This window comes from Lynx canadensis, chromosome D3 (assembly GCF_007474595.2).
Source record: "Lynx canadensis isolate LIC74 chromosome D3, mLynCan4.pri.v2, whole genome shotgun sequence".
Taxonomy (NCBI): Eukaryota; Metazoa; Chordata; class Mammalia; order Carnivora; family Felidae; genus Lynx; species Lynx canadensis.
Window position 1 is genome coordinate 56,431,694 of NC_044314.2, and position 23,879 is coordinate 56,455,572.

The 23,879-nt window shown below is 42.1% G+C and overlaps 1 protein-coding gene and 1 pseudogene across 1 annotated transcript in view; both read right to left on the minus strand.

Annotated features, from left to right (window-relative positions):
• The window catches only part of LOC115498668 (lethal(3)malignant brain tumor-like protein 4), a 284,214-nt gene that overhangs the window by 80,426 nt on the left and 179,909 nt on the right, over window positions 1-23,879 (minus strand). Inside the window, exon 12 of the mRNA XM_032595338.1 lies at window positions 2,441-2,543. Within this exon, the coding sequence (XP_032451229.1) occupies window positions 2,441-2,543 (103 nt within the window). The remainder of the gene's footprint in view (window positions 1-2,440; window positions 2,544-23,879) is intronic.
• On the minus strand, window positions 16,698-17,024 carry LOC115528706 (annotated as a pseudogene).

A 23,879-nucleotide genomic window follows, 5' to 3' on the forward strand; every position in this document is an offset into this window, starting at 1 on the left:
GTTTCCCTGAACAGCCCTGTGAATCGTAAGCTCTCAAGAAAGAATGCCTTGTGCCTTCTAGTTCCCTAAAAAATGTCCCATTCTTCGACCACATATGTGCAGTATTTCATTTTTCTCCTAAGGTTCATAGAATGCCTTTCTTTAAACTCTACTTCCGGGGCGCCTGGGTGGCGCAGTCGGTTAAGCGTCCGACTTCAGCCAGGTCACGATCTCGCGGTCCGTGAGTTCGAGCCCCGCGTCGGGCTCTGGGCTGATGGCTCAGAGCCTGGAGCCTGCTTCCGATTCTGTGTCTCCCTCTCTCTCTGCCCCTCCCCTGTTCATGCTCTGTCTCTCTCTGTCCCAAAAATAAATAAACGTTAAAAAAAAAAAAAATTTAAAAAAAAAAAAAAAAAAAAGAAAAAAAAAAAATAAACTCTACTTCCATATTCTTTTAGTCTCTTCAAAAGTTCTGAGGCCAAGCTTTAAAAGCTACTTGGTGGATGGAGGAAATCATGTCGTACATTGTCAATATTATTCATAATTAGACACTAAAAACAACAGCAACAGTTGGACCTCTTTGTGTCATTCTGAATGAGAAAACTTCTGGGAAGTTGCTGGAACAAAGTGGAGCACATCCACTGTGACTTTGTTCACAGTGTTTTCAGGATCCATCCAAGCAGGGAGAGGCAAGAGAGGCACACATGGGAACAGCGTGGGAGGCAAGTCAGCTGTGATGAAGTAGAAGAAGAGACCTTGGCTGAGGTACACAGCAATCTTAAGGAGCTGTCCAGGGTGGTATTTGTTATTTCAGCCCCAGTGACTCAGGAGGGTACACTCCAGAAAGAACCAAGGGACAGACCAACTGCAATGTTATGGTCTCGCTGACTTTCAGGATAATGACTCAAGTTTTGAAGGAAGCACTAAGTGACCAGTTATTTCATCAGGAAATACCTTCCACTCAAAAATCTACTATGAGAAAGCAGAACATGGTAAGCTCTCTCAGGCCCATTCCACGGAACTTCCTGTGCCGTCCAGTAAGGGCACATGTGGCTATGTGTGACTGAGGAACTAAAGTTTTAATTTTGTCTTATTTTAGTTAATTTTAATTTAAACAGACACATATGACTAGTGACTAACCATATTGGAGTTTGCAGCTCTAGATTTAAACAAACAAACAAACAAACAAACAAACAGCAAGCACACAAGAAAAGCCTGAGGAAGATTCTTCGTAGCCATATACCCCTGGGGATGTCTGAAAAGTGCCTCTCTCTGCCCCAACAGGGTCCTCACACACTAGAGAGCCCTCTCCCAATGATGCAACTGCCCCCTTCCCTCCCGTATGTCCTTTACTCTCTTTTCTTCCTTCCCCCACACAATACCACAAGGTCTCCAGCAGGTTCAACTCTACTCTCCTGGTACGCAAGTCCTACACCTTTGTCCACGTACCCAAAATGTTTGCGTGTCTTTATTTCTTTTTTACGGATACTATGTGATACACTTTTAAGTGTTAATATTGTACTTACACACATAATATGTTCATTTAGACTATTTGGGAGTATTTACCATTATTTATTATAGAAATATTTGCTTTGATTAATTTAGAACTGTTTTCAGCACTTGTTTCCAGGATTGCAACCACCTGATAAAGCCAGGACTTCCATTTGGATCTCTTTGATTCAAACAAATATTTTTTTTTTTTTTTTGCTTCACGCATTATATAACGTATTCCTTTCTCTTTATACTTATCTATGATATTTGTTTTATTTACTTGTGTATTTGAGCAAACTTTTTTTTAGTTGACATATTCTGTAACTAGACCACCAGTATGAATAATTCATCTATGCATTATTTTACCAACTGATGGAAACAGAAAAAGCAGTACGGACTTCTACAGATTTATCTGTACTTACTTTTCTTTACACGCATATTCTCCGTATACTATTATGAAATATTAAAAACATGGGTATATGTTACAGTATAACTTCACACTCATTATTTTATATTCTATCACAGAATCATCTCATCTCCAAGGGATTAAGACATAGAGAAAAAGAAAGAGGGGAAGGATAAAAACAAAAGGGGGAAAGGGCAAGAGGTTCTGGAAGTGCTCTAGAAGACAGCAGGACTCAGCACTTGTGTGGAGCAAATTCAGGCCTGGGGTGGGACACAGAATGGTGAGCATATCTGATGGAATGGGCACTGGCTTAGAAAAGTGTCAGCAGAGGCTGGGGGAAGTGATGTGGCTCTGGGCAAGGCCTCAGGGGTCCAACAAGTCTCCAGGAAGGGCAGAGGTGGGCGGGCAGCAGGAAATGTCAAGGAGGGACTTTAGGAACACAGAGAAGGGAGTATAATGGGAGGGCATCTGGCTCTAAGAGAGTCATTTATGATGCTACCTACACCTGCTAATCTGCATAATGTTCCAATTCATCCTTGAAATAATTTAAACAAGAAAAAATTTTACCTGTGATGTCCTGAATACCGTGGACCACGGATATGGCCTATTCCTCGGCACCCTGGAGTAGGACAAACAGCTTGACCTGGAAGGATTTTCACATCATTTGCTCCTTCAGGAAGTAAAAGAACATACCTTGAAAACACCCTCAGTAAAGAACTAAAAAGACTAAAATATGTAAATGATATTCATTGAGACTTTGCAAATTAAACACAAACCATCACTAAAACACTTACTGGATACCTGTGAGGTTTTATAACATGATTTAGCAGAAAATATCAGTGCTGTAATAGGTAACACTAATGCAACTAATATCTGAGGCAGAGCAAAACATAAAGGCACTGAAATATTTTAAAAATATGAGAACATTCGCTCATTTCTTTCAGAGGGTAACACTGGTAAAGGCAATATAACCATGAGCTAAGATAAGAGTGTGAAAGGGTGAGGTCTGGTTTGTGGTTCCCTTGAAACTCCCACTCAACCACAGCAAAGGGCTCCCCCAAATGATGGACAGAAACTCAGCTAATAAATGAGGCACACCAAAGAGAGCAAACAGGGCCCCACCCATGCTTACTCAAGTAGATGTCAAAGCTAGCTGAAAAAAAGAACCCATACTACACTATGCTAATACTAATACTATGTTTAGTATACTATAGGCCAGAGATAAATTCTGCCAAGCCCAAGAGGCAATCTCTCTCTAAAGACTATCAGGAATTAAACCCTCTTTCTCTGATCTGTGATTCTCCTCAGTCTGCTCTCCCTCCAGAGAAAACCCTCTGGATCTTGCCATCACCCAGAATGACACTGCTTCCAAAAGCACGGAGCCAACAGCCCATCTGACGACAAAATCGCATCCTCCCAGATTGCTCTCTCAGGTAGCCCAGCTGCTGCTGCCGCTGCTTCAACATCAGGGGAGTTTCCAGGCCACGAATTCCCTTCTCTCCCATCCTCAGCCTCTCCCATCACAACTCCCTTCCTTTGTCTTAGATTGTGCCAACCAGTATTTACCCTCTGTTGCAAATAACTTAAACCCCCTGCCTCGCTGACCTTTTGTGACAAGTGGCTGTGAAAAGAAAACAAAGAGCCAACCCTGGGTCAGTGGTACTATCCTGCTGGTCTGTGTTTTGCATGACTAAGTTCTGGAAAAAATTACAGAGCACTGCAGATTCACCATTACCCAAACTACTGTCTCCAATGTCACCCTAGCCCCTCCCCACTCTCCCAAGCCTCTGTTAACCCCCACCCTTTGGCAGGCTGAGCTTGCCTGCCCTCCACTGAGAAAGCAGGAGCTTCTCCTCAGCATACGGCATTCCCCTCCTTCCTTGCCATCATGGTGCAGGGAGCACTCTCTCCTCTCCAGGGTAAGTCTCTCACCGGTTATGTTTGGGTCTTATCTACCTCATCCTCCAGGGTCTTTAGGCTATCATTCACTCTAATCACTCCTGAACTACCAGATCCTTTGTACCAGTATTTAAACAAACTCCAGTTTATCCTCTATACAAAGAAACAAACAAAGGCAAAACAAAACAGAAAAGAAAAGAAAAGTGTAAAACTCTACTGGGACCCCACATTCCCCTTCAGGAGCTGTTTTTACTCTTTTCCCCTTCCTAGCCAAACTTCTCAAAGAAGTGACTTCTGCTTCCTCACATCTCACTTCTTAAACAAGATCCATCTTCTGAGGTCACTAATGAGCTCTCCGCATTAAGCCCCACATGCGCTGCTGAGTAGGTATCACACTCCCTGCCTTGTACTATTAATCACTCGCCCTTCTTGAGTTGTTATTGTCTACAAGCTTTGGTGACATCACACCCTGACTGCATATGGACATCCTCTCATTATATCCTTTGCCAGATCTCCCTCCTCTAGTTAACCTTAAAATGTCAGAGAACCTCATGATATGTTCCTGGGCCATCCACTTCTATAGCCTCATTTACCAACTATACGCCATAGATGCTCACTGGCTATATACAAGCTCACGGGATATATACAACAAATGTTACAGGCTGTTACAATAAATATTTATACCTCAAATATAACATTTTCATTAAGTTTACTGAGCAACAAGCAAGTCTTTCCTAGATACTTATTTTGCTCTCATAATTTTGCAAAAACACCTTGAGGTTAAGTAAGAGTTTCCCTATCCAAGGGTAGCTTTATGGAAATAACCTTAAAAAAGAAACAATTTTTAAACAAACCCAAGGAATCTATGTTTAAAAACTGTAAACAAGTCTCTAATTAAGAAGTATGTTTGTGTCAGTCAGTAAATTTTAAAAGTCTGTAAAAAAGAAACACAGACTATAGGTAGACTTTTCTCCAAACTTCGCTTCACAATACACTTCCAAGGCCACCATCACAAAATCCTGAAATATTAAACCTATAAACAAACAAATGCTCTCCATCAGTCAGCCCAGGTGTTGCTCTGTGTGGACAACATTCCGATAAACTGTTAGTGAAGATTCCTCAGTATTTTTTTCAAGACTATCATTTGATTAGACTAAGACTTAGAGTGATCTTTTACATCTTTATCAATGCATATTTATCTCCAGAGCCCTGATGGGGGTCACATTTCTCTCCTTGTTACATATTTAACGAGGGGTATCACCTTAATTATCATGAGAAGAGTTATTACATTAAGAACCACAGCAAGGGTCAAAACAAAGAAGGAGTCGAGAAGAACATGCAATAAAAATGCATGGAATCTAAAAATTTCCTTGGTAGATTTTGTATGATGAGGTTTAATGGGTTGACTCAACGGTGAATTAGACAGCCATCTGTTGGGGAAAAGAAACCTGTAAATTCAACAATTTTTCATATTATCGCCTCTAGGATAAGGGAACACGTGATAAAATTAATATTTTGTTCCCTAGAAAATAATTTCATTTTCACCAAGAATATCTTCCTTGTAACTTGGATATTTAGAGAATTAGGTCTCAAGAAGAAAATGTTCTCAACTTGAAATCATTTTTTTCAGAGAGACCATTCTGAACATTTTACCATTTCTTGCCTTCCTTTTGCCACTTTAACTGAAATTAATTTCCTAGTGTATCTGTTGATCTCCTGTCTCCCTTCACTAGAGTGAGGACATTGACCGTATCTAATGTGTCTACCACTGTATCCCCAGAACCCACTACAACAGCGACTGGCACACAATAGATACCGAATAAGTATGTTTTACAAATGAGGAAGGACCATAAAGACAACAATTAACACCCACTAAGCATTATTTGGTATATACTGACCACAATGCTGTGGGCTAGTCTCTGTAATAAATAAGAATAAATTAATGCAGAGCTTAGTGTGTCTAAAATCAATCTCTAGATTTCTATTCCTGAATACTATGAGCTACTATAAAGCAGCATGAGTAAGTCCTAATTTATTCCAAGTCTTCTATGAAAATTTTACTCAGGCAGGAGTAAATCTAATGGCAGAGATCCTCCTGCAAAGACAAAACGAAATGGCAAATATCCTCGTAGACTGTAAATTATCTGAGTAGGGAACTGTCACACTCACATGATACAGGAAGTAAAATGTCCTTGCGGAGCCCCATTCACATGGAACTACATGGTTGCCATAAACAGACACTGTAATTTCCCACCCAACATCCATCCCCTTCTTTCTTGCCGACTGAACCCTGATTTGGTTCAGGATGGCAACGTGCCCAGCTAGACAGGTTGGCTTTCCCAGCCTCTCCCATCCAGATGTGGTCATCTGACACTGTCTAGGACGGTCAGACCTAAGGGAAAGGCAACATAAGGATGTCTATACATGTTTTTCTTTCCAAGCAGAAGGGTAAAGCTGATGCCAGTGATGCTTTGCTCCCTCAAGTCCTCCTTCTTTGACCTTCGTGGGACACAGAGGTAGGAACTGATGAGGTGACAAGCACAAAGGCAAAAGCAAAAGCTGAAGAAAGCAGAGAACAAAGGAAGACAAACCTGGACCCGGGACATGCCCGGGTGGACCTACCACATCAGAGTCTGTCACGCAGGACAAATAACCCTCTCTTGGATTAAACCATTGTAAACAGACTTTTGTGTTACCTGCAGCTGCAAAGTCCACATGATGAAACGGCAATTTTATTTTGTTTTCGCTTTTGTGAAATTAGGTAATTTTTCTAAAACAAAAACTAGAATTGCATGTGGGCATTAGACCTATTTGTCATGTAAAGAAGATATAAGATTTCAAGGGAAAAATCAATAAATTAAAGATTGCACCCATCTCTAGAAAATGAGAAGGGGAACTGTCCTTTATTTCAAAATGGCCCAAACTGGTGACCCTGAGTGATGTGAGTGAAAACGTTCATTATCCCACTCCGTGTGGGTTAGAGGCTGAGCTCATCGCCCTCTTTCTGAGTAGGAAGGCGTTCCCTCTCCAAATTGTTATTTTATCTGGTGTAGAGCTGACCGGGAGCAGAATGACAATTCTGACGTTGATGATCCATTCCTTTAAGTGCACATGTGAGCTCCACGCTGGTGTTGGCCCGCATCAGAACACGAGGATCGAGCAGCAGCGTTCCTAGCCTCATTTCAACACTAATTACCCACCGCTGAAAAAGTTTTCCGTTCAACCTGATTCATTTAACAAGTGTTTCATAGACAAATGACTTTAGCATGGGGTAGTAATATCCACTAGAGGACACACAGAAAAGTGGAAGAGATGTAAATGTCACTAATAACAGACAAGTTAAGATACCTTATTTCTTCTTATTTTCCTAGTATTATTTTTTAAGTTATTTTTTTGAGTAGCCACTGAGGGTTATTCACACATTTAAAGAGATACTGAGTGCCTGTTATGTGCTAGACAGGATTTGGGTACCAAGGACACGGCAGCAGACCAAAGGGAGAGACCTGTCCCCCTGGAGCCCCGGTGCTTGTGCCAAAGAATAAACACTCAAATGAGAAACACGATGGAGTCACACAGTGATGGTGCTAGCAAGTCATGAACAGTGATGGGGCAGAAGTGGGGATGCTCCTAAGGCCGGCAGTCTGGGAAGAAGTCCCGACACGTGAGCAGGACCCTACGTGGAGTAAGGGCACAACGCAACCTGGGGCAACAGCAGGGAGGCCAGTGTGGTGGGAGCCACACAAAGGAAAGGGGGCAAGAGTTGAGGTCCCATGGGCCAAAGCGACATTCTAGGTTAGGTGGGGGCACTGGAGAGCAGAGAGGGCTGATGAATGAGTGAGAACACACTCACTGGGCCCATTCTTTGAGAAGTGCACGAGAAGAGGGCCTGGGGCAGGCTGTGCCCTGTGGCTGGGACTAGAGGTATTGGTGCAGCCAAGGCATCTACACCTGGTGCTCAAGGCCATGGACTACGTGGGATCCCATGGTGAGTTAGTGTCATTGCAGGACAAGAGGCCTGAGGACTGAGCTCTGGGAAACACTGCTCAAGGAGACTAAAAGGGCAGGAGGAAGGAGCTGTGAAGGTGCAGCCAGGCAGAGACAAGCATGCTCCACAGAGAAGGACGCACAGCTAGCACGCCAGAAAGCGAGTCAGCGGCTGTGACCACGGTGCCATGAAAAGGGGACCTGCTCCCCAGCTGCAGGTGTGCAGCATGGGGCTGTGGGGACCGGAATGGAGACCATTTTCGGGAGCCGGGCACCAACAACCTGACTCAAGGTCAAAGGGGAGTGGAGGAGAAAAAAAGACGAAAGTGATAGTTTAAACAGCTTTTTTGAGGACTTTCAATATAAAAGGCAGTATAAAAGTGGGTTCGTGGTCGAAAACATATTTCTCTTCTAATTTTTGAGTCTTGATGAGGATGTTCCAGGAGAGAGAAATCTGACAGTGTAGGGAGAGAGGGTGTAACTGGTGGGAGAGACCCTTGAGTGGGCACACCATGTGCGCAGCGGCTGCCCCAGGCTCAGGAAACGGGGAGCCCAGGCAAGCGCCTGCACAGAGGAAGGGTGTGCCAGTGGCCACAGGAGAAGGATGGCCAAGTTCTCTACCCACCGCTCTAGTTTTCTCAGTAAAACCGGCCTCGAGAGCATCAGCAGAGATTAAGAATGGAGCAGGCAGAATTAAATCTGGACCTTAAAAGAAATAAATAAAGGAAACTACTCAAATATGCACACATTCCCATTTTTTAAATTAAGATTTCACTATCTTTATTTTGGATGGAAAACTTTTAGGTTAGGATCCTGGGTTTTTTTGCCCCACCCTGCCCCCAGGAAATTTATATTGTAGTTTGTTAAGATTTAATGTAATAATTACTGTTGAGTGCTAGAGAATGCAAATAATAAGCATACCTTTCAAACTGAAATTATAGACTAATCATCCTTATTCTTCACCTCCTAATGAAATTAAGGACCATAAATATCCACTGTGCTATAATAATGCGTTTCTCAAACAGAAGAAGAAAATAATGTAACCACACACCATGGTTGCTTGTACTAGGTTGCAGACTGTCAGATTTCATGATACGTAAGTAAAATAGAACAATAATTTTGTGATAAGAAAATGCAACAAAAGAGTAAGAAAAGCTTCCTACAAAAGTGGCTGTTTTGCCTAACCTGATGATCAAGAAAAACCCTTAAAATACAGCAATGGCAATATCCACAGAGGAAGGCAAAGTAACCATCCACCTGATGCAGGACAAGAATAGAAATGTGCCAGAGTCCCAGGGACCAGTGGCTGCAATAATGATACTTATTCCACCAGGGGGAGGAAAACAACCACCCACGGGTGAGACAGACAGGAGTAGCCGCAATGGGTGACCTTCTGAAAGCCCTTTCATAGATCCCACAGTTTCCCAGGAGCAGTTATGGTAAAAAGTGGAACATGTTCTTTTGGGCTCTGCTCAGTATTCAAAAGGAGACAGCAGAACAGTGGGCAAAGATTTTCTTTGCAAATATAAAATGCATTATCACATTTTGAGCTTTAAGTAAGAGACAGGTTAATATGGTGGGTGACTGGTTGATAACACAAGGATCCCAGAAAAACTAGATCTCATGTTTCAGTATGGGCACAGGATCAGGGAGACCTGGTGTTTGCTGTAACACGAGATGGTCCCATCCGACATATGTGCATGAAATATTTTAGATCTGGTATTGTGCTGACATAAGCCCCCAGCAGGACTGGGGACAGGCAGTGAGGAAAGTGTGAATGGTGTTGACTGACACATGGCTGTAATGATGAGTCATGATGAGGATGGCTGACATGACAGAGCAAAGGGGGAACATAGATTTGAGATAGCTCTCATTCAGATATGTCACCCTAGCATTTTCAAGTAAAAAAATCTGTGCCATCATTTTGTACCCAACTATTTAAATACACAAAACTAGGCTCTTTTCATATTACTGAATAGCATAGGCCTTCATAAAATGCCAACCTGTTTTGTAACCCAGTTTTTAACCTTTCAAAAAATCTGGAAAACACTCCTCATTTGTGGAAGGGAAAAACTGGGAGAGGTCCTCATAGATAACACAGAAGCACAGAATTTTAGGAGTAGAAAAAAATTTTAGGCATTACTGGCACACACAAAAAAACATCTGGTTTGCAGGTAACTAAACTAAATTGAATTAAACTGATAACCTTATGGGGGGGGTACAGAGGGACATATGGTGTCTAACAGCAAGTAAGACAAAACCACTTCCCTAGACTGTCCTGTTTCATTGTTTTCATTACTTTTAAAAAAGAAATAAAAATAGATGCACTTGTCTTCTAAATCTTAACTTTGCATGAATTCTCTCAAAGCTATTATAAAAACTAAAACTACTTTCTTTTGTCCTGAATCTCCCCTGGTTTGTCTTTTATATGAAATCAGCTTTTTAAAAAAATGACTAGTTTGGTACTTGCTTTATGTAAATGAATTACTCCCACCTATTAGACATGAAATGCTGGAACCCCTCCCCACTTCTCCTCCTCCCTCTCTACTTTACCTCCTGCAACGTGATACTAAATAGAATCCAAAAGGGTGGTAACTATGCCTTCCTTATTCCTAGGATTTTTCTTATTCATGTGAAGGGAGATAAGAAGTGTCAAAAACTGTATCGTGATTTGTTTTTGAGCTTTCCAATCCTTGAGCTGCCTTCTCCCCCCTTTTACCAAGAGGAAAAAATATTGAGAAGAATTAAACATACTCTGTAACTCCAGATTCCAAAGTGGGGTGACAACAGCCTCGTTCCAATAACCTGCACCTTACATTGAAAGCAGAACTTTGGCATTCATAATCACTCCTCAAATTAGCCTTGAGCTAGCTCGGCCACGTTAAGAACTTCCATTACCCATAAGCTTTTAACTGCTCTTAATAAAAAATGTTGAGAGTTCTTTGGAAAGCGTGTTTATATGTATATAATTAACAGGTACACTTCTCCCTGTGGCTTCTGCCCTAAACCTAATTCTACAATGAATGACATTCCCATACTGAGTAACTTGTGTACGGTCTTGGCAGGATCGCCACGTTTCTAGTGGGAAGGAAATTCTCAATGCTGATGGCTATAATAGATGCCTGGATGAAATGGAAGGAGGAGCTCACCTTCCCTCCAAGACCTGTGCACTAGTTTATCCACCGGTGGCTTTGAACTAGTTTGGATTATAGGCTTGAGGGAGAAGGATGAGCACTTACTGCGTGTCAGTGCTTCCCAGAGGGAGCTCCGTGCAATAGGCTACATCTCCTGTGTGCTGCCTGAACAAAACAGCAAATAACAACGTCCACTTTCATCATAGAGATAAAAATGCTCCATTCAGAGAAGGACAGAAAGCTCCCATTATACGGCCCCACCACGAAATGCTAATTGGCTATGACTGCAAGTGTCCATGGTACCTGCCTCTTCAGTGCACTCCAAAGCAGCAGGACGGGAATATACCAGGTTCCACAAGTTCTGGTATATGGACCAGAGATGATGGACACAGCAGGATAAGGAAAGCTTGGGAGTCCTGAGGAGAGAGGTCCCATTAATGGCATTCGAAGCTGGAAAGGACTCAGAGCTATTGGGATATATAAAGTTCCAGGTCCCACAGAATCTGAATTCCAGGGGTAAGCTTTTGAATCTTATTTAGGCGTTCCCCATTGGGTTGGGAACCCCTGACCTAGACCACTCTTATATTTGCAAATTAGGAAATGATGGTCTGGGAGGTCAAATCACTTGTGCCGGATCACAAATCATATTATGCCAGTTAGGACAAGAACTCAAGCTTCTTAACTTGCATACCTGTGCTCTATTCACTCTGCTATGCTAATAGGCAACTGCTATATTCAAAACCTGTACAGGTTTATATATGTGAACTTTTAAAATCAACTACTCCTAGCTTTAAGAGACAGTTAGGGTAGCCATGCACATGTTAGTCAAATATCTGAAGTAAACAGAATGAAGTCTGGGTGATCCCGCCATGCTACTCAGCAATGGCCGTGGGAACGAGCATGCGCAGGGAATCAGAGACCACCACTCCACTGGTCCTCATGTGCTCCTCACAGTGGGAGCACTTTCCTGAGCTGGCAGTGGTCCAGGTATTTTTAAATGCTGTTTGGTCTTCATACAGCATGACCCTGAACTCATGCCAATCATTTTGCCTTATGCTCAGTACATACCAACTGTCTAGTTCAGAGATGCACTGTGCTGGGCTTAGTGAGACCCACTTCTCAGTAATTGTGACTAACTACACTGTTTGCTTTACTTGCTGAATTTAGAAGCTAACCCTAGAATCAGATGTGAGACTCCACTGTAGTGCTGAGTTTCCCCTGACTGCCTGGCATTGTATAAGATTTGTTTGGAGGTGTTACATAAAAAGAGTCGGCTCCTAATGACTTCCATTACAAAACAGATCCATTGATATGAAGAAGAGACTGATGACTTCAAAGAAAATGATGGAGGATGTTCTTGTCATTGTTAAGAAAACCCACAAACTCCACATTAAAGAATATAAACTTCCACAGCCATTTCTTTTACTCTCTTCTGCAATTCCTTAGGACATAAAGGCTTTAATGTTCAGAAAAATAGTCAAGTAGAGCAGCAATAAAAAGAGTGTAGCAGTATTCAAGGAGAATAATGTCTTGAAAGGAGAGAGGGTCAGTAACCCAGAAGCAAAGTGATACACTCTCAGCAGCCGTGTCCTCACCCTTATTGGCTTTCAACCATTTGGTGATTATAGAAATAACATTCCACATAGAAAATTTCTGTGAAGGAATGATGCAAGAAAAATTAGAAGCATTCTAAAGAATGCTCTAGGGCAGGTGAAATGTAGCAGAAGACAGGCCAGTGGTCATGTCAAATATGATAGGGATAGGCTACTGGCCAGTCAAAGGGGCTCTGACTTTGTGTCTGCAGCTCCTACAATGAGGGGCTCCTATGCACGTAAATCCTTCCATGAGCGGGTCATGCAAGGAAAGATCCAGGGTCAGCACTTCTGGATGCACTAGCGTAAAGAGTTGTTAGCCCAAAGATCCGTGGAGGGTATTCTGACATCTCTTATAATTACAGTATTCGTATGCATTTAGGTAAAATGTATTTCTTTGCAACGAAAAAATATTCTGATTTTTACTCTCTGGTTTGAATGAGTATCAAAGCATATATGAAAAGTAAAATATAAGCTAAAGGCTCTTAGTTTCCAAATATGTTATGGAATTTTCAGTTCTCTAAGTCTGTCATTTGCATTATGCACTGAAGTTTAGCTTTGTGTACATTTCCACTTTGTGATTCTTGGTTGCTTGGAATGCAGAGTGAAATGAAAAAACAAACCAGAATCTCTATGCAGCTTCTTTCATACTGCAAAAATATATTGTTTATTTTACATTTAAAAATATTTCATTCTATTTTAATTCCAATGGGTCATTTACGGATATATCCACTGGACAGATATATTTCAATCTTTCTTTCTTTTTAATGTTTATTTAATTTTGAGCGAGCGACAGAGCACAAGCAGGGGAGGTGCAGAGAGAGAGGGAGACACAGAATCCGAAGCAGGCTCCAGGCTCTGAGCTGTCAGCACAGAGCCCGACGCAGGGCTTGAACTCACAAATCCCGAAATCATGAGCCAAAGTAGGACGCTTAACCAACTGAGCCACCCAGGTGCCCCTTTTTTCAATGTTTCTAATACCAATACCATGAAAGACAAGTGAACAAAACATCTCCAAGATGCTAATACCACTAAGCTTGTCTGTAAAGCAACACCCGGAGTTGCCCTCACATACTCCCCATCCCCATTCTGATCCCCAAGTTTAAAAATGACCTTGGTGTGACTAGCATCTTGGGAGGCAGAATTCCACTCTTTTCACACTGAATCAGGTGCCTGTGGCAGCAGAGAGCTCCTGTAACACCTCCTGTGTGACCTGTCCCGAGCCCCCCAGGGTGCCTGTTCCCTTTCCCAGCTGCACCACCCTTTCCCATCTCCCTTTCCCAGCTGCACCACCCACCGTGGTCACCAGTGCTAAACCATGTCCTACAGGACCTTCTGACTCTGACACAGACCTTAATATAGTCGAGAATGCCAAAAAAAAAAATTCTTTGTTCAGTGACAACTTCAACACTACCCTCTAAGATGGTAAGCCCTTCCTCAAGCAATATTCTTAGACAATCTGTTGATCACTCAAGGTTTCCATTGTCTGGACCTGTAGGGCAATGTAGAGGTAGGGTTTAACAATTGCATCTCGTCCCTTTCCCTCTCCTTGGAGGACATTGAAGTCTTCTGGATAGGGTTAAAACTCTTGCTGAGAAATCCTGAAAGGTCTGCTGCCCAACACAGGGTCTCCACTGGACATCTATGTGTTGACATCCACAGATCTATGGCCAGATAGGACCCAAACACTGGGACAGAGTGAGAATATGTTTTGCTTTATTGTCAAACCACCTGAGGTATGCCATGACTTTTAGAAGTTAGTATGCATTTGCATTAAGTGCCAGTAACTTTGAACAGAGCAGTGCCTTGATGAGATACAATCTCCCAGTGTCTGTAATAGGATAACTAAGACCACGGTGTCACATTTCATTTCAATAACTGTGAACAGTAGCAAATGAAGTCATTTAGCTATGATGAGAAAATAATCTGCAAAACTGTTCTGAGCTAGCATCAGACACCCAAACATCGAATTTTAGAACAAAGTAAATGAATTCTGCCCTCACACCTCCAGAAGGTAGAGCACACAGGATAAGCACTTCAACAAGGAACATTTAAAACAGATAATATCATTAAGACTGTAAGTACATTTTGAAATGTATTATTTTTCCTTGATAAGTCTATCATGTAAATCTGTAATTAGGGACTTCTAAAATAGCTAACTTTTTTTAAACACAATATGCTGTAATTGTCTATTAAGTCAATGAGTACTTAGGGACTCTTAAAACTGCTGATTACTTGCTTGCTGGATTTTGGAAGAACAAGTACTAAAGGCTCCTTATAAAATTATCTTTAGAAAAGAAGGAAATTGAAAATGTGCTGTTACCTGGCTAAATTAATCTTTTTTTTTTTCCTCAGAATGACATCTATCCATCATCAGATTGATTATTCCAGATCAGGACTAGAACTGCACTCAGTCTTATTTAATAATCTATGTGACTTTCCATCTCCAACAGAAAAAAAAACAACAAAAAACTTTTCTAGTTCCACAGGGTCCCAAATGTTCATCAAAGGGGCTTCATTAATCATTCAGTTCTTACCGCAGATTTCATTATTTTTTTTCTCATTTACCAGGATAAACCACGTGCCAGGACATTTGGTATATTTACAAGTCATTCTGTTATATTTATACATCAGCTGAGTAATGAACCAAATGGGAAAATGAGCTATATTCCTTCTCGAGTTATGTTATATTATGCTTGTTTATGCTTAACAGTTAAATAAATTAGCAATGTTCACAAGGTCTTTAATACAAATAATAATAAAGGTTATAGATACTATTACTACTGTTTGTAATACTATGCTATTAGTGTGCAATTTAACTTCATAATAATGCTATGTTTAATTTATTTGGTAATCAAGCATCATAATTACTTCCAAATATAAATCAAACAGAAGCTAAAGAAAGAACAATGACAAAATTATTCAGACATGGAAGCCAGCTAGGAAATCTTCTTTTTCTGCCTGTCAACCTCCTACTCGTGGAAGTTCTCTTTGTTAGCAGTGGGAGTGTTTCAGCCTATCTTTCTGCTACTAGGCCGGACTGGACTAATTCCACAGCTACTACTCAAGAATTCCCTCCATAAAGGTTGCAGGTGAGAGCCCAAGGTGGCCTCTAGAGATGCTTTGGCATAAGTGATTAACCAACTCTTAGAGAAATAAACAGATAAATAAGAAATACTGGCAGACACAACACTCTTCATCCTTCCACTTATAAGCTTACAGTGTCATGGGGACTACTGACAAAACACAAGGAAACAGACCCTTAAAATGACTGCATATTATGAAATGTACTATGGAGAAAAGGAAGTGGTGAAATGGAAGTGGGGGTTGTTCTTTAGGTTATGTGACCAGGCAAGGCCTTTCTCAGAAGGGACCATTAGAGATGAATTCTAAAGAGTGTAAAAGTGTCATCTATTAGAAGAGCAGATAGACCATTGTGGACAGAGACAAGAGCATATGCAAAGGTCCTGGGGTGTAAATAATTTGTGTTTAAGAAATTTAAAGAAATGGGGTGCCTGGGTGGCTAAGTTGGTTAAGCATCCAACTTCAGCTTAGGTCATCTTCTCGCAGTTCGTGGGTTCAAGCCCCGCGTTTGGCTCTCTGCTGTCAGAGTACAACCCACTTCAGATCCTGTCCCCCTGGCTCTGCCCCTCCCCTCCTTGTACACATGCATGCATGCTCTCTCTCTTTCTCAAAAATAAATAAACATTTAAAAAAAGAAATCGAAAGAAAGGAGTGCATGGAGGAGACGAGAGGTGAAAGGAAGACTAAGTCAGAGGTGTGTGTACTCACATTCCTTCTTCTTGCATTTCCTCTTCTGTTCACATTCCCCCCTCATTAGACTAGCACTGGGGTGGGCATTTGATATGAATAGGGAGCTAGTCAGCTCTTTGCTTCCTTTGGTACACTAGGGGGTAGCTGCACATCTTTAGGAAAAGATCCCACATGGCAGAAGGTAATGACATAGCAGTGGCCAGTGGCCAAGTTAATGAGCCCAAGGCCATACCTCTGCTTTTCTTTTTCATGGACCAATCTAAGTTATTTATTTAAGCCATCTCCTGCCATAAGCAAAGGGATGGAAATCAGTATACTGGTCATCATTTGATACGAGTAAGGAAGGTGAGCTTAAGGTCCTATATACTTTTCTGGTCCATGTGCAGAGTCATGATCCACACAAGTGCTGTGGTCCCCAATGGGTAGCGGTCCAGGTTCTCTTTATGCATCTTCATAGCCAGTTGGAAGTGGATTCACATGACAGTTAGGAATAGAGTATGATTACCATCTCCCCAGGGAAAGGACGTGGACTTGATGAGGAGATAGGGGTAGGGATGAACTCTGGTTTTTCGTGCTCTGCGTGATATGATTTCAGGAAGACATTCAGCACTCGCACTCCCACACTGGAGAGTGCTAGAAGGAGGTAAGGGCCTTCCACACATGAGGTGAGTCATCCTCACTGTGGGTGCCCCTTGACATGGACTGCCCCAGCTATGTGCCCGACTGCCCCAGCAGCCCAGACACCTGGGGCAAAGCTGCTACTGCCATTTTCAACCTGGACCTTGATAAGCCCGAGGCCATACTTCTGTGTTGACACAACTTGTGTGGGACACAGAAGAGACCCAGAAGTTCTCCTATGCCTCAGTAAGGAGGCACAGGGTCTAGGTGAGCAAGAGCCTGGCCTCAAGACAAAGCCACATAAAGAGAGATTTGGGGGGAGGGGGGTGCCTGGGTGTCTCAGTTGGTTAAGTGTCCCACTGGTGGTTTCAGCTCAGATCATGATCTCGCAGTTTGTGAGTTTGAGCCCCACATCTGGCTCCACGTTGACAGTATAGAGGCTGCTTAGGATTCTCTCTCCCTCTACCTCTGCCCCTCCCCTGCTCATGCTCTCTCTCAAAAATAAATAAATAAAAACTTAAAAGAGAGAGAGAGAGAGAGAGAGAGAGAGAGATTTGGGGACGGGAGCAAACAGTTGGGATCACATGACTTGGGGAAGTCTCTTGAGGCACTAACCTGGCAAATTCCTCCCAGGTCTAATCAGGATTGCTCCTTATGGACAAGTAGGGCTCATCCTCTTCCCTGGACGCAGCTGCACACCCTGTGGGCTGTCAATTACCACCAATGATGTGCAGTTACTGCAGACCCTCCATGTATGAGACTGCACTGCACGGCAGTGTAATCTAGTTTTACTTTTTGCCACCCTCTTGCCATCATGCTTCATGCAACACCGCTGATGCTGCAAAACAGAGGAGGTGCCCCTTTCTGGAAACGCAGACTCAGCAGCTCCACAGGCCCGTCCGAGGCTGGGGTGAACACCTTCCTGTCTAAGTGAGGGGGAGGGGGCGGGGAGACTGATACAATCATAAGGGAATATACTGTAGGGTTCAGGCAAGTCAGAAAGTGCATCGTGATCAGGACCAGACACCCACTTCTGTCCGGAACAGGTGCTGCAAACCACTGCATCCACACCCACACGTGGTAGGCTGGGGCACGACGAGCGGTGAGTATTCTGTCAGGTTCGTGTCGTACAGTCACATCTCTGGTAACTCCTAAGGATAAAGCACTTTTCTGAGGTTTGCTGGGGCTTCCTGAGCATATGGATCAAATCCTCTCTTGCATCTACTTATTTTTATATCCACGCTGAGAGAGCAGCTCTGTTCCCCTCAAGTTTGTGGGCATAAATGGTGAAGCCAACTGTGTCCGACAGGATGGCACCAGCATGGAAGGTCCTCACCCTGGGGGGCTGAGTGGCCGGCCCTGTCACTCCACCCTCCCACCAGCACTTGTCTCTGCATGGCAGTTGTCATTTCAGAAAAAAACAAACAAACAACTTCATACGTACCCTGGTGAGAAAAGTCTATAGTTATCAGGTGGCACATCCAAATCTAATTTATTTAAAAAAAAGGTTCTCTGTTCTCCACTAGATCTACCATATTAGAGGCATTGGAGCCTGTCATATGTTTATGTTATTATTTTTATTCCTACTTTAAAACATTAGCAAAGCATTTCCATGCAATCAGATATTTTATTCTGTCGAGCTCCGATTTCTAAAACAGTGTTTACAACAAGGGCTGAAGGAGCAGGAAGGGGGAACTAAGTACAGAAGGATTACGTTTATAAAATGTACAAAGTGAGGCAAACACCAAGCAAATTGGACAAATATTCACCAAGGGCCCACCCTGCAGGGAGGACACAGGCTGAATCATCCCAGCCCATGGTAGGAAGGAGCACGTGGTCCAGGGCGTGGGGCAGGAGACAGCGCCACCAACTGGCTCATCACATCCTGGACTCTTCTACAAGCATTTTCTGACTTGCATTTACCACCTGCAAGAGTGCGCACATTCCAAGGAGCAAAGGTGAATAACACAAAAACCCTGCTCCACGGGATCTTGTAGTCTAAAAGGGAAGCCATCCATTCACTTGCTCATTCATTCATTCATTCATTCAGGCCTATGTCTTCAGCTCCAAGTCTGCATTACTCTTTGGAGGTGGTATAGACTGTGCAATGGAAGACCAACAGGGGCACGGGTCCCTGCCACCATGGGAGAGGTATTCTAGTAATGGAGAAGGGGTGACAACAGAAACAAATAAGCATATTGTATTACGCTGGCCTGTGACATGTGCCATCCAAAACACAAAGACATCTGAGGAGTTAGAGAATGGCAAAGTTGTTGTCCGTGGACAGCTTGGGCAGAGAAGTCACCTCTGGGAGGGGATACCTGAACAAGCCCAGGGAGCATGTGGCAGCACAAAGTTCCAATCCAAGGGGACAACAGAGGCAGCAGTGGCAGTAAGGCTGGTGTGCTGCAGATATGGTGAGGGCCAGAGCAGCAGGCGCCCCTTGAGCAAAGACAAGAGTGGAAATCCCTGCTAGGGGCCCCTGGGGCATTCGAGGGGTAAGTAAAGATACCTTAGGATGGCAGGGGTGGAGACGATTCATCTCCCTGGGGATGTCACATGAAATTTGGGAGAGAAGGTCACCTACCTTCTGCCCAAATGCTAGCAGATAAGCACGAGGCACAAGGAATATAGACCCTACCCAGAGGCAAGAAGCTGAGAGTGTAGACTAAGAAGAGAGGTAGAAGGAGATGTGAAAAAATACCATTGCTAAATCAGGGATAAAAGAATGGAAAACTGTGTTTCATAGAGAAGGCTCAGGTGAGCGCCGGTTTATATCCATTTGGTTTGACAACGACAAAGCTAGTGAACAACTCAGTAAGAATACTTTCATTTCACTGTGGTATGTTTACAACTGTGATATTGTGATTTACAATAAGAAATATATACTTAGTCTTCCTCCTTGTCTTGGCACAGAGCTCCTAAAACCCTTGCAATTGCCTGCCAAGAGAGCAATAGAGGTCTTTTGTTATGCTAATGATGTGAGTTTGGGAAAGCACCTAAGGCTGGATGGAGGCTGACTGCCAGTGGAGCCAACCAGTGATTACAGGGCTGGAACTTTCCCTCCCACTCCTGGAGATGGGGAGGGCTGGAAAATTGAGTTCAACACCAATGGTCAATGATCTAATCAACTGTGCCTATGGAATGAAGCCTCTATAAAAAACCAAAGGATAAGGTTCCTCTGAACCTTACCAGCCACTGGGCTGGTAGACATATGGAGACTCGTGGAGAGTGTCTAGTCTGGAGAGAGCACAGAAGCTCTGTGTCCCTTGCCCTATGCATCTCTTCCATCTGGCTTCTATTCCTGAATTACATTCTTTTATAATAAACAGATCATCTAATAAGTAAAATGTTTTTCTGAGTTCTGGGAGACACTCTAGCAAATTAATTGAACCCAAGCAGTGGGTCATTGGAACCTCTGATCTATATGTAGCCAGAAGCACAGGTGATGACCTGGACTTATGACTGGCATCTGAAGTTGGGGGTTGGAGCAGTCTTGTAGGACTGAGCCCTTACCCTGTGGAGCCTGACGCTTTCTCTAGGTAAGCAGTGTCAGAATGGAGTTGAATTGCAGGACACCCAGCCAGTGTTGAAAAATTGCCTGGTGTCAGGAAAAAAGTGACACATCAGAATTAGGTGCAGAATTGCAATGTATTCAAATTTTTATTTTAAGGAACGGCAAAGTTCTTTAGTTCAGTTTAATGCGGCTTATAGGGAGTGCTAATCTTAAATCTAAATCAGTAATTCTAAATGTTTCAAACTATCCTAAACATTAGTCAATATTCGCTCAGAGATCAGCAACCCCTTTATGGATAGTATAATTATAACAAGTACCGAGAAGAAAACCACACTGGTTGTTTAAGTTTTAGGAAATAAAGTCAACTTCCAATTTTCTAGATCAATGAAGAGAAATGGCATGGGAAGCAAATGTGCCTGCACTCTTCACCCCAGCCCTACTATTTTACTGAAAGGCCAGCATGAGCCAGACAACTGAAAGCAGCCATTAAGGTACTTAATCACAAGGTGGCTCAATCCTCAGTCGGTTAAGCAACCGACTTTTGATTTCCGGTCAGGTCATGGTCTCACAGTTTCATGAGTTCAAGCCCCATGTTGGGGTCTGCGCTGACAGCGCAGATTCTCCCCCTCTTCTCTCTGCTCCTTCCCTGCTCGCACTCTCTCTGCCTTTCTCAAAAATTAAAAATAAATAAATAAATAAATAAATAAATAAATAGGTATTTAAACACGCAAGCCTGCAAGTCTTTGCAGAGGCAAAGTAACTTGCTCGGAGACACAGAATCAGCCAGAGTAGAATGAAAATTTAAATCCAAGATTTTTCTAGCTCCAAAGTCCATCATCTTACTTCTCAAATTTGGTGAATTTCCAAAGCAAGAACTATTGGAAATCCCATTGCCCAATGGGGTAGGTAGTCTAGGTAGCTAATTCACAATATAATAAAAGAAATGAGATCTATTAAAAGAAATTTAGCACCAAATGTGACTGGGATTACAGTTTCCAAATGATCTGACTGAAAAGATTGTCAAAAGGCAATTCTGTAGAAGACCGAGGTAGGCATGGTGTTTTGGTTCTGGTGTTTTCAAACCTTTTCAAAGACATCCAGGGAATGCAAAGCACAACAGAAAGCTCTTGACACCTTAGTGCTTTATCTTAGGTATTTAATTTTGATTCTAAGGGTAGAAAAAGTCCACCATGAAAGACTATGCATAAGATAAAACAGACAAATCATGCCTTAACGGCATGAGAAAAGGAGAGTTTCATCTGACGGTGGAACACTGGGTGAACTGCAGCTGAGCACCTCTGGCTGGGTGTGGTGGGTAGGAGGAAATCTGCACCCAGCCATACAAACTGGTGCTCTGAATGGGAACTCTGAACTTTTCATTCTCAAGTGGCTTTTCACAGTTAACCTTTTCAATAACTTACATTAGGCCTCAGAGACTGAATGCTATGAATTATTGAATATTATGGTCTTTGCAAAAATACAGTGTACATTTTTGCAGAAGCTTGGGCTATATAACATGCATTATACCTTGGTTCAATGTCTGCAATGAGTATAAATATATGAATTAAATGGCATTAGAAAAATAGAAATGAACTAAAGTAACTACAAAAAATGGAAACGAACTAAAGTAACTACCACTCACTTAGAAAAACAAAATTTTGGGGCGCCTGGGTGGCGCAGTCGGTTAAGCGTCCGACTTCAGCCAGGTCACGATCTCGCGGTCCGTGAGTTCGAGCCCCGCGTCGGGCTCTGGGCTGTTTCCGATTCTGTGTCTCCCTCTCTCTCTGCCCCTCCCCCGTTCATGCTCTGTCTCTCTCTGTCCCAAAAATAAATAAACGTTGACAAAAAAAAAAAGAAAAAAGAAAACAAAATTGTAATAAATCGAATAAAATTTGTACTAGAGCCAACAGATTCTAATTTTACTTATGCTTGTGCCATTTCCATCTCTAAAGGGGCCACCATTCTCCCTCCACTGGTCCAGGTGCTCTGTGCTCTTCTGGGCCCAGGTCAACACCATTCTTAGAGGCCTGGCTGGACTAGCCCTGTGTCATTCTGCTCTGTCTTTAAAAACACATTTAGAAACACAGCAATGTACATTTAGTTTTCACTCATTCATCAGCAGCTATAAGATTTTATTCTATTTCATATATTTGCAAACTACAGCTCCCTCAAACATAAATGGGAAGCTCATGGAAGAAAAAATTCACTATATATATATATATATATATATATATATATATATATAGTTTTTTTCTTCCTCTGTTTCCAAAGCATTGTAATACCGAGTCAAAGGAAAAAGAATCAAGGGAAAAATATTCATAACAAAATATAGATGAGAATATGGATTTAAAAGGTGTCTTCCTCGTATTTTCTTTTAATTGTTCTTATTTTCACAGAATACCACTACCAGGCAACCTGTGTGATGCTTTTTGTAAAATTTCACTAGACTATATCAATAAAATAGATAAAGTTCAAGTTGGGTACAGCCTCCATAAAATGGTAGAATACATAAGATGACCCCTAAGATTTTTTTCCAAACCTTAAATTTTTAGTATTCTTTGCAATGTTTGATCTATAAATCTATTGTATCATACACAATAAAGTACTGAGGCAATTGTTGAGTCACATAAATATAACAAAAGTAAAACAAAAGAGTGTAAAAAATATATGAAAGTTAAAATATCTGAAAATACCTTAAAATACTTGCAAATTAATGTCAGTAAGGGACTTTATCTGCTCGTATATGAGAACACGCTCTGTGTGGTTTTATAGATCTAAGTAGACACAATTACTTTGATCTGATTTTCAAAGATCCTGGACATTAGAACTTTAGTTTGAATTATATGAGTAAATAAGATCAACTCTTTGACTTAATATAGCACTCAGCAATAAAAACTGATTTGATTTGGTTGATTATGCAAACACGATCCATAAAAGACATCAGAATAGGATGCTACATGTAATTCCTACTGTAGAGCAAGCGTTCCTACCCGATCCTTACCACCCAGGAATTTGACACCAGCTGAGGGGGTGACTTTTCTGTAAAGAAAGCTAATATATGGAGGAATGTATAGAAAGGTGCTGTATTGGCTTCAAAATCTTATAAGGCCAATGGTCAAGGTGTTAGGAGTAATTCTGTTTGGTATAAATGAAATAATTCTGCTTTGGGAAGAGTAAGGTATGGCAGCGAGTAAAGCACAGATTGTGAAGCACCTTGTGTATGTGCAAAGAAAGGAGTCTGTCAGATACTGGATGCCAAGGGAGAGCTTTAAGAATGGAAACCCATGTCAACTGTACTTCAACAAAAAAAGGATGGAGATAATGAGGTCAGATTTGAGTTTTATGCAGACAATCACAGGAAAGACATCAGCAAAGATAATCATGAAGCTGTTGCAACTGTCAACAGACCTTCACACTTTGTTTTGTTAGATATCTTGACCAAAACATTCGTTTCTACTTTCCAGTGGGGAAAAAATAATTCAGTGATT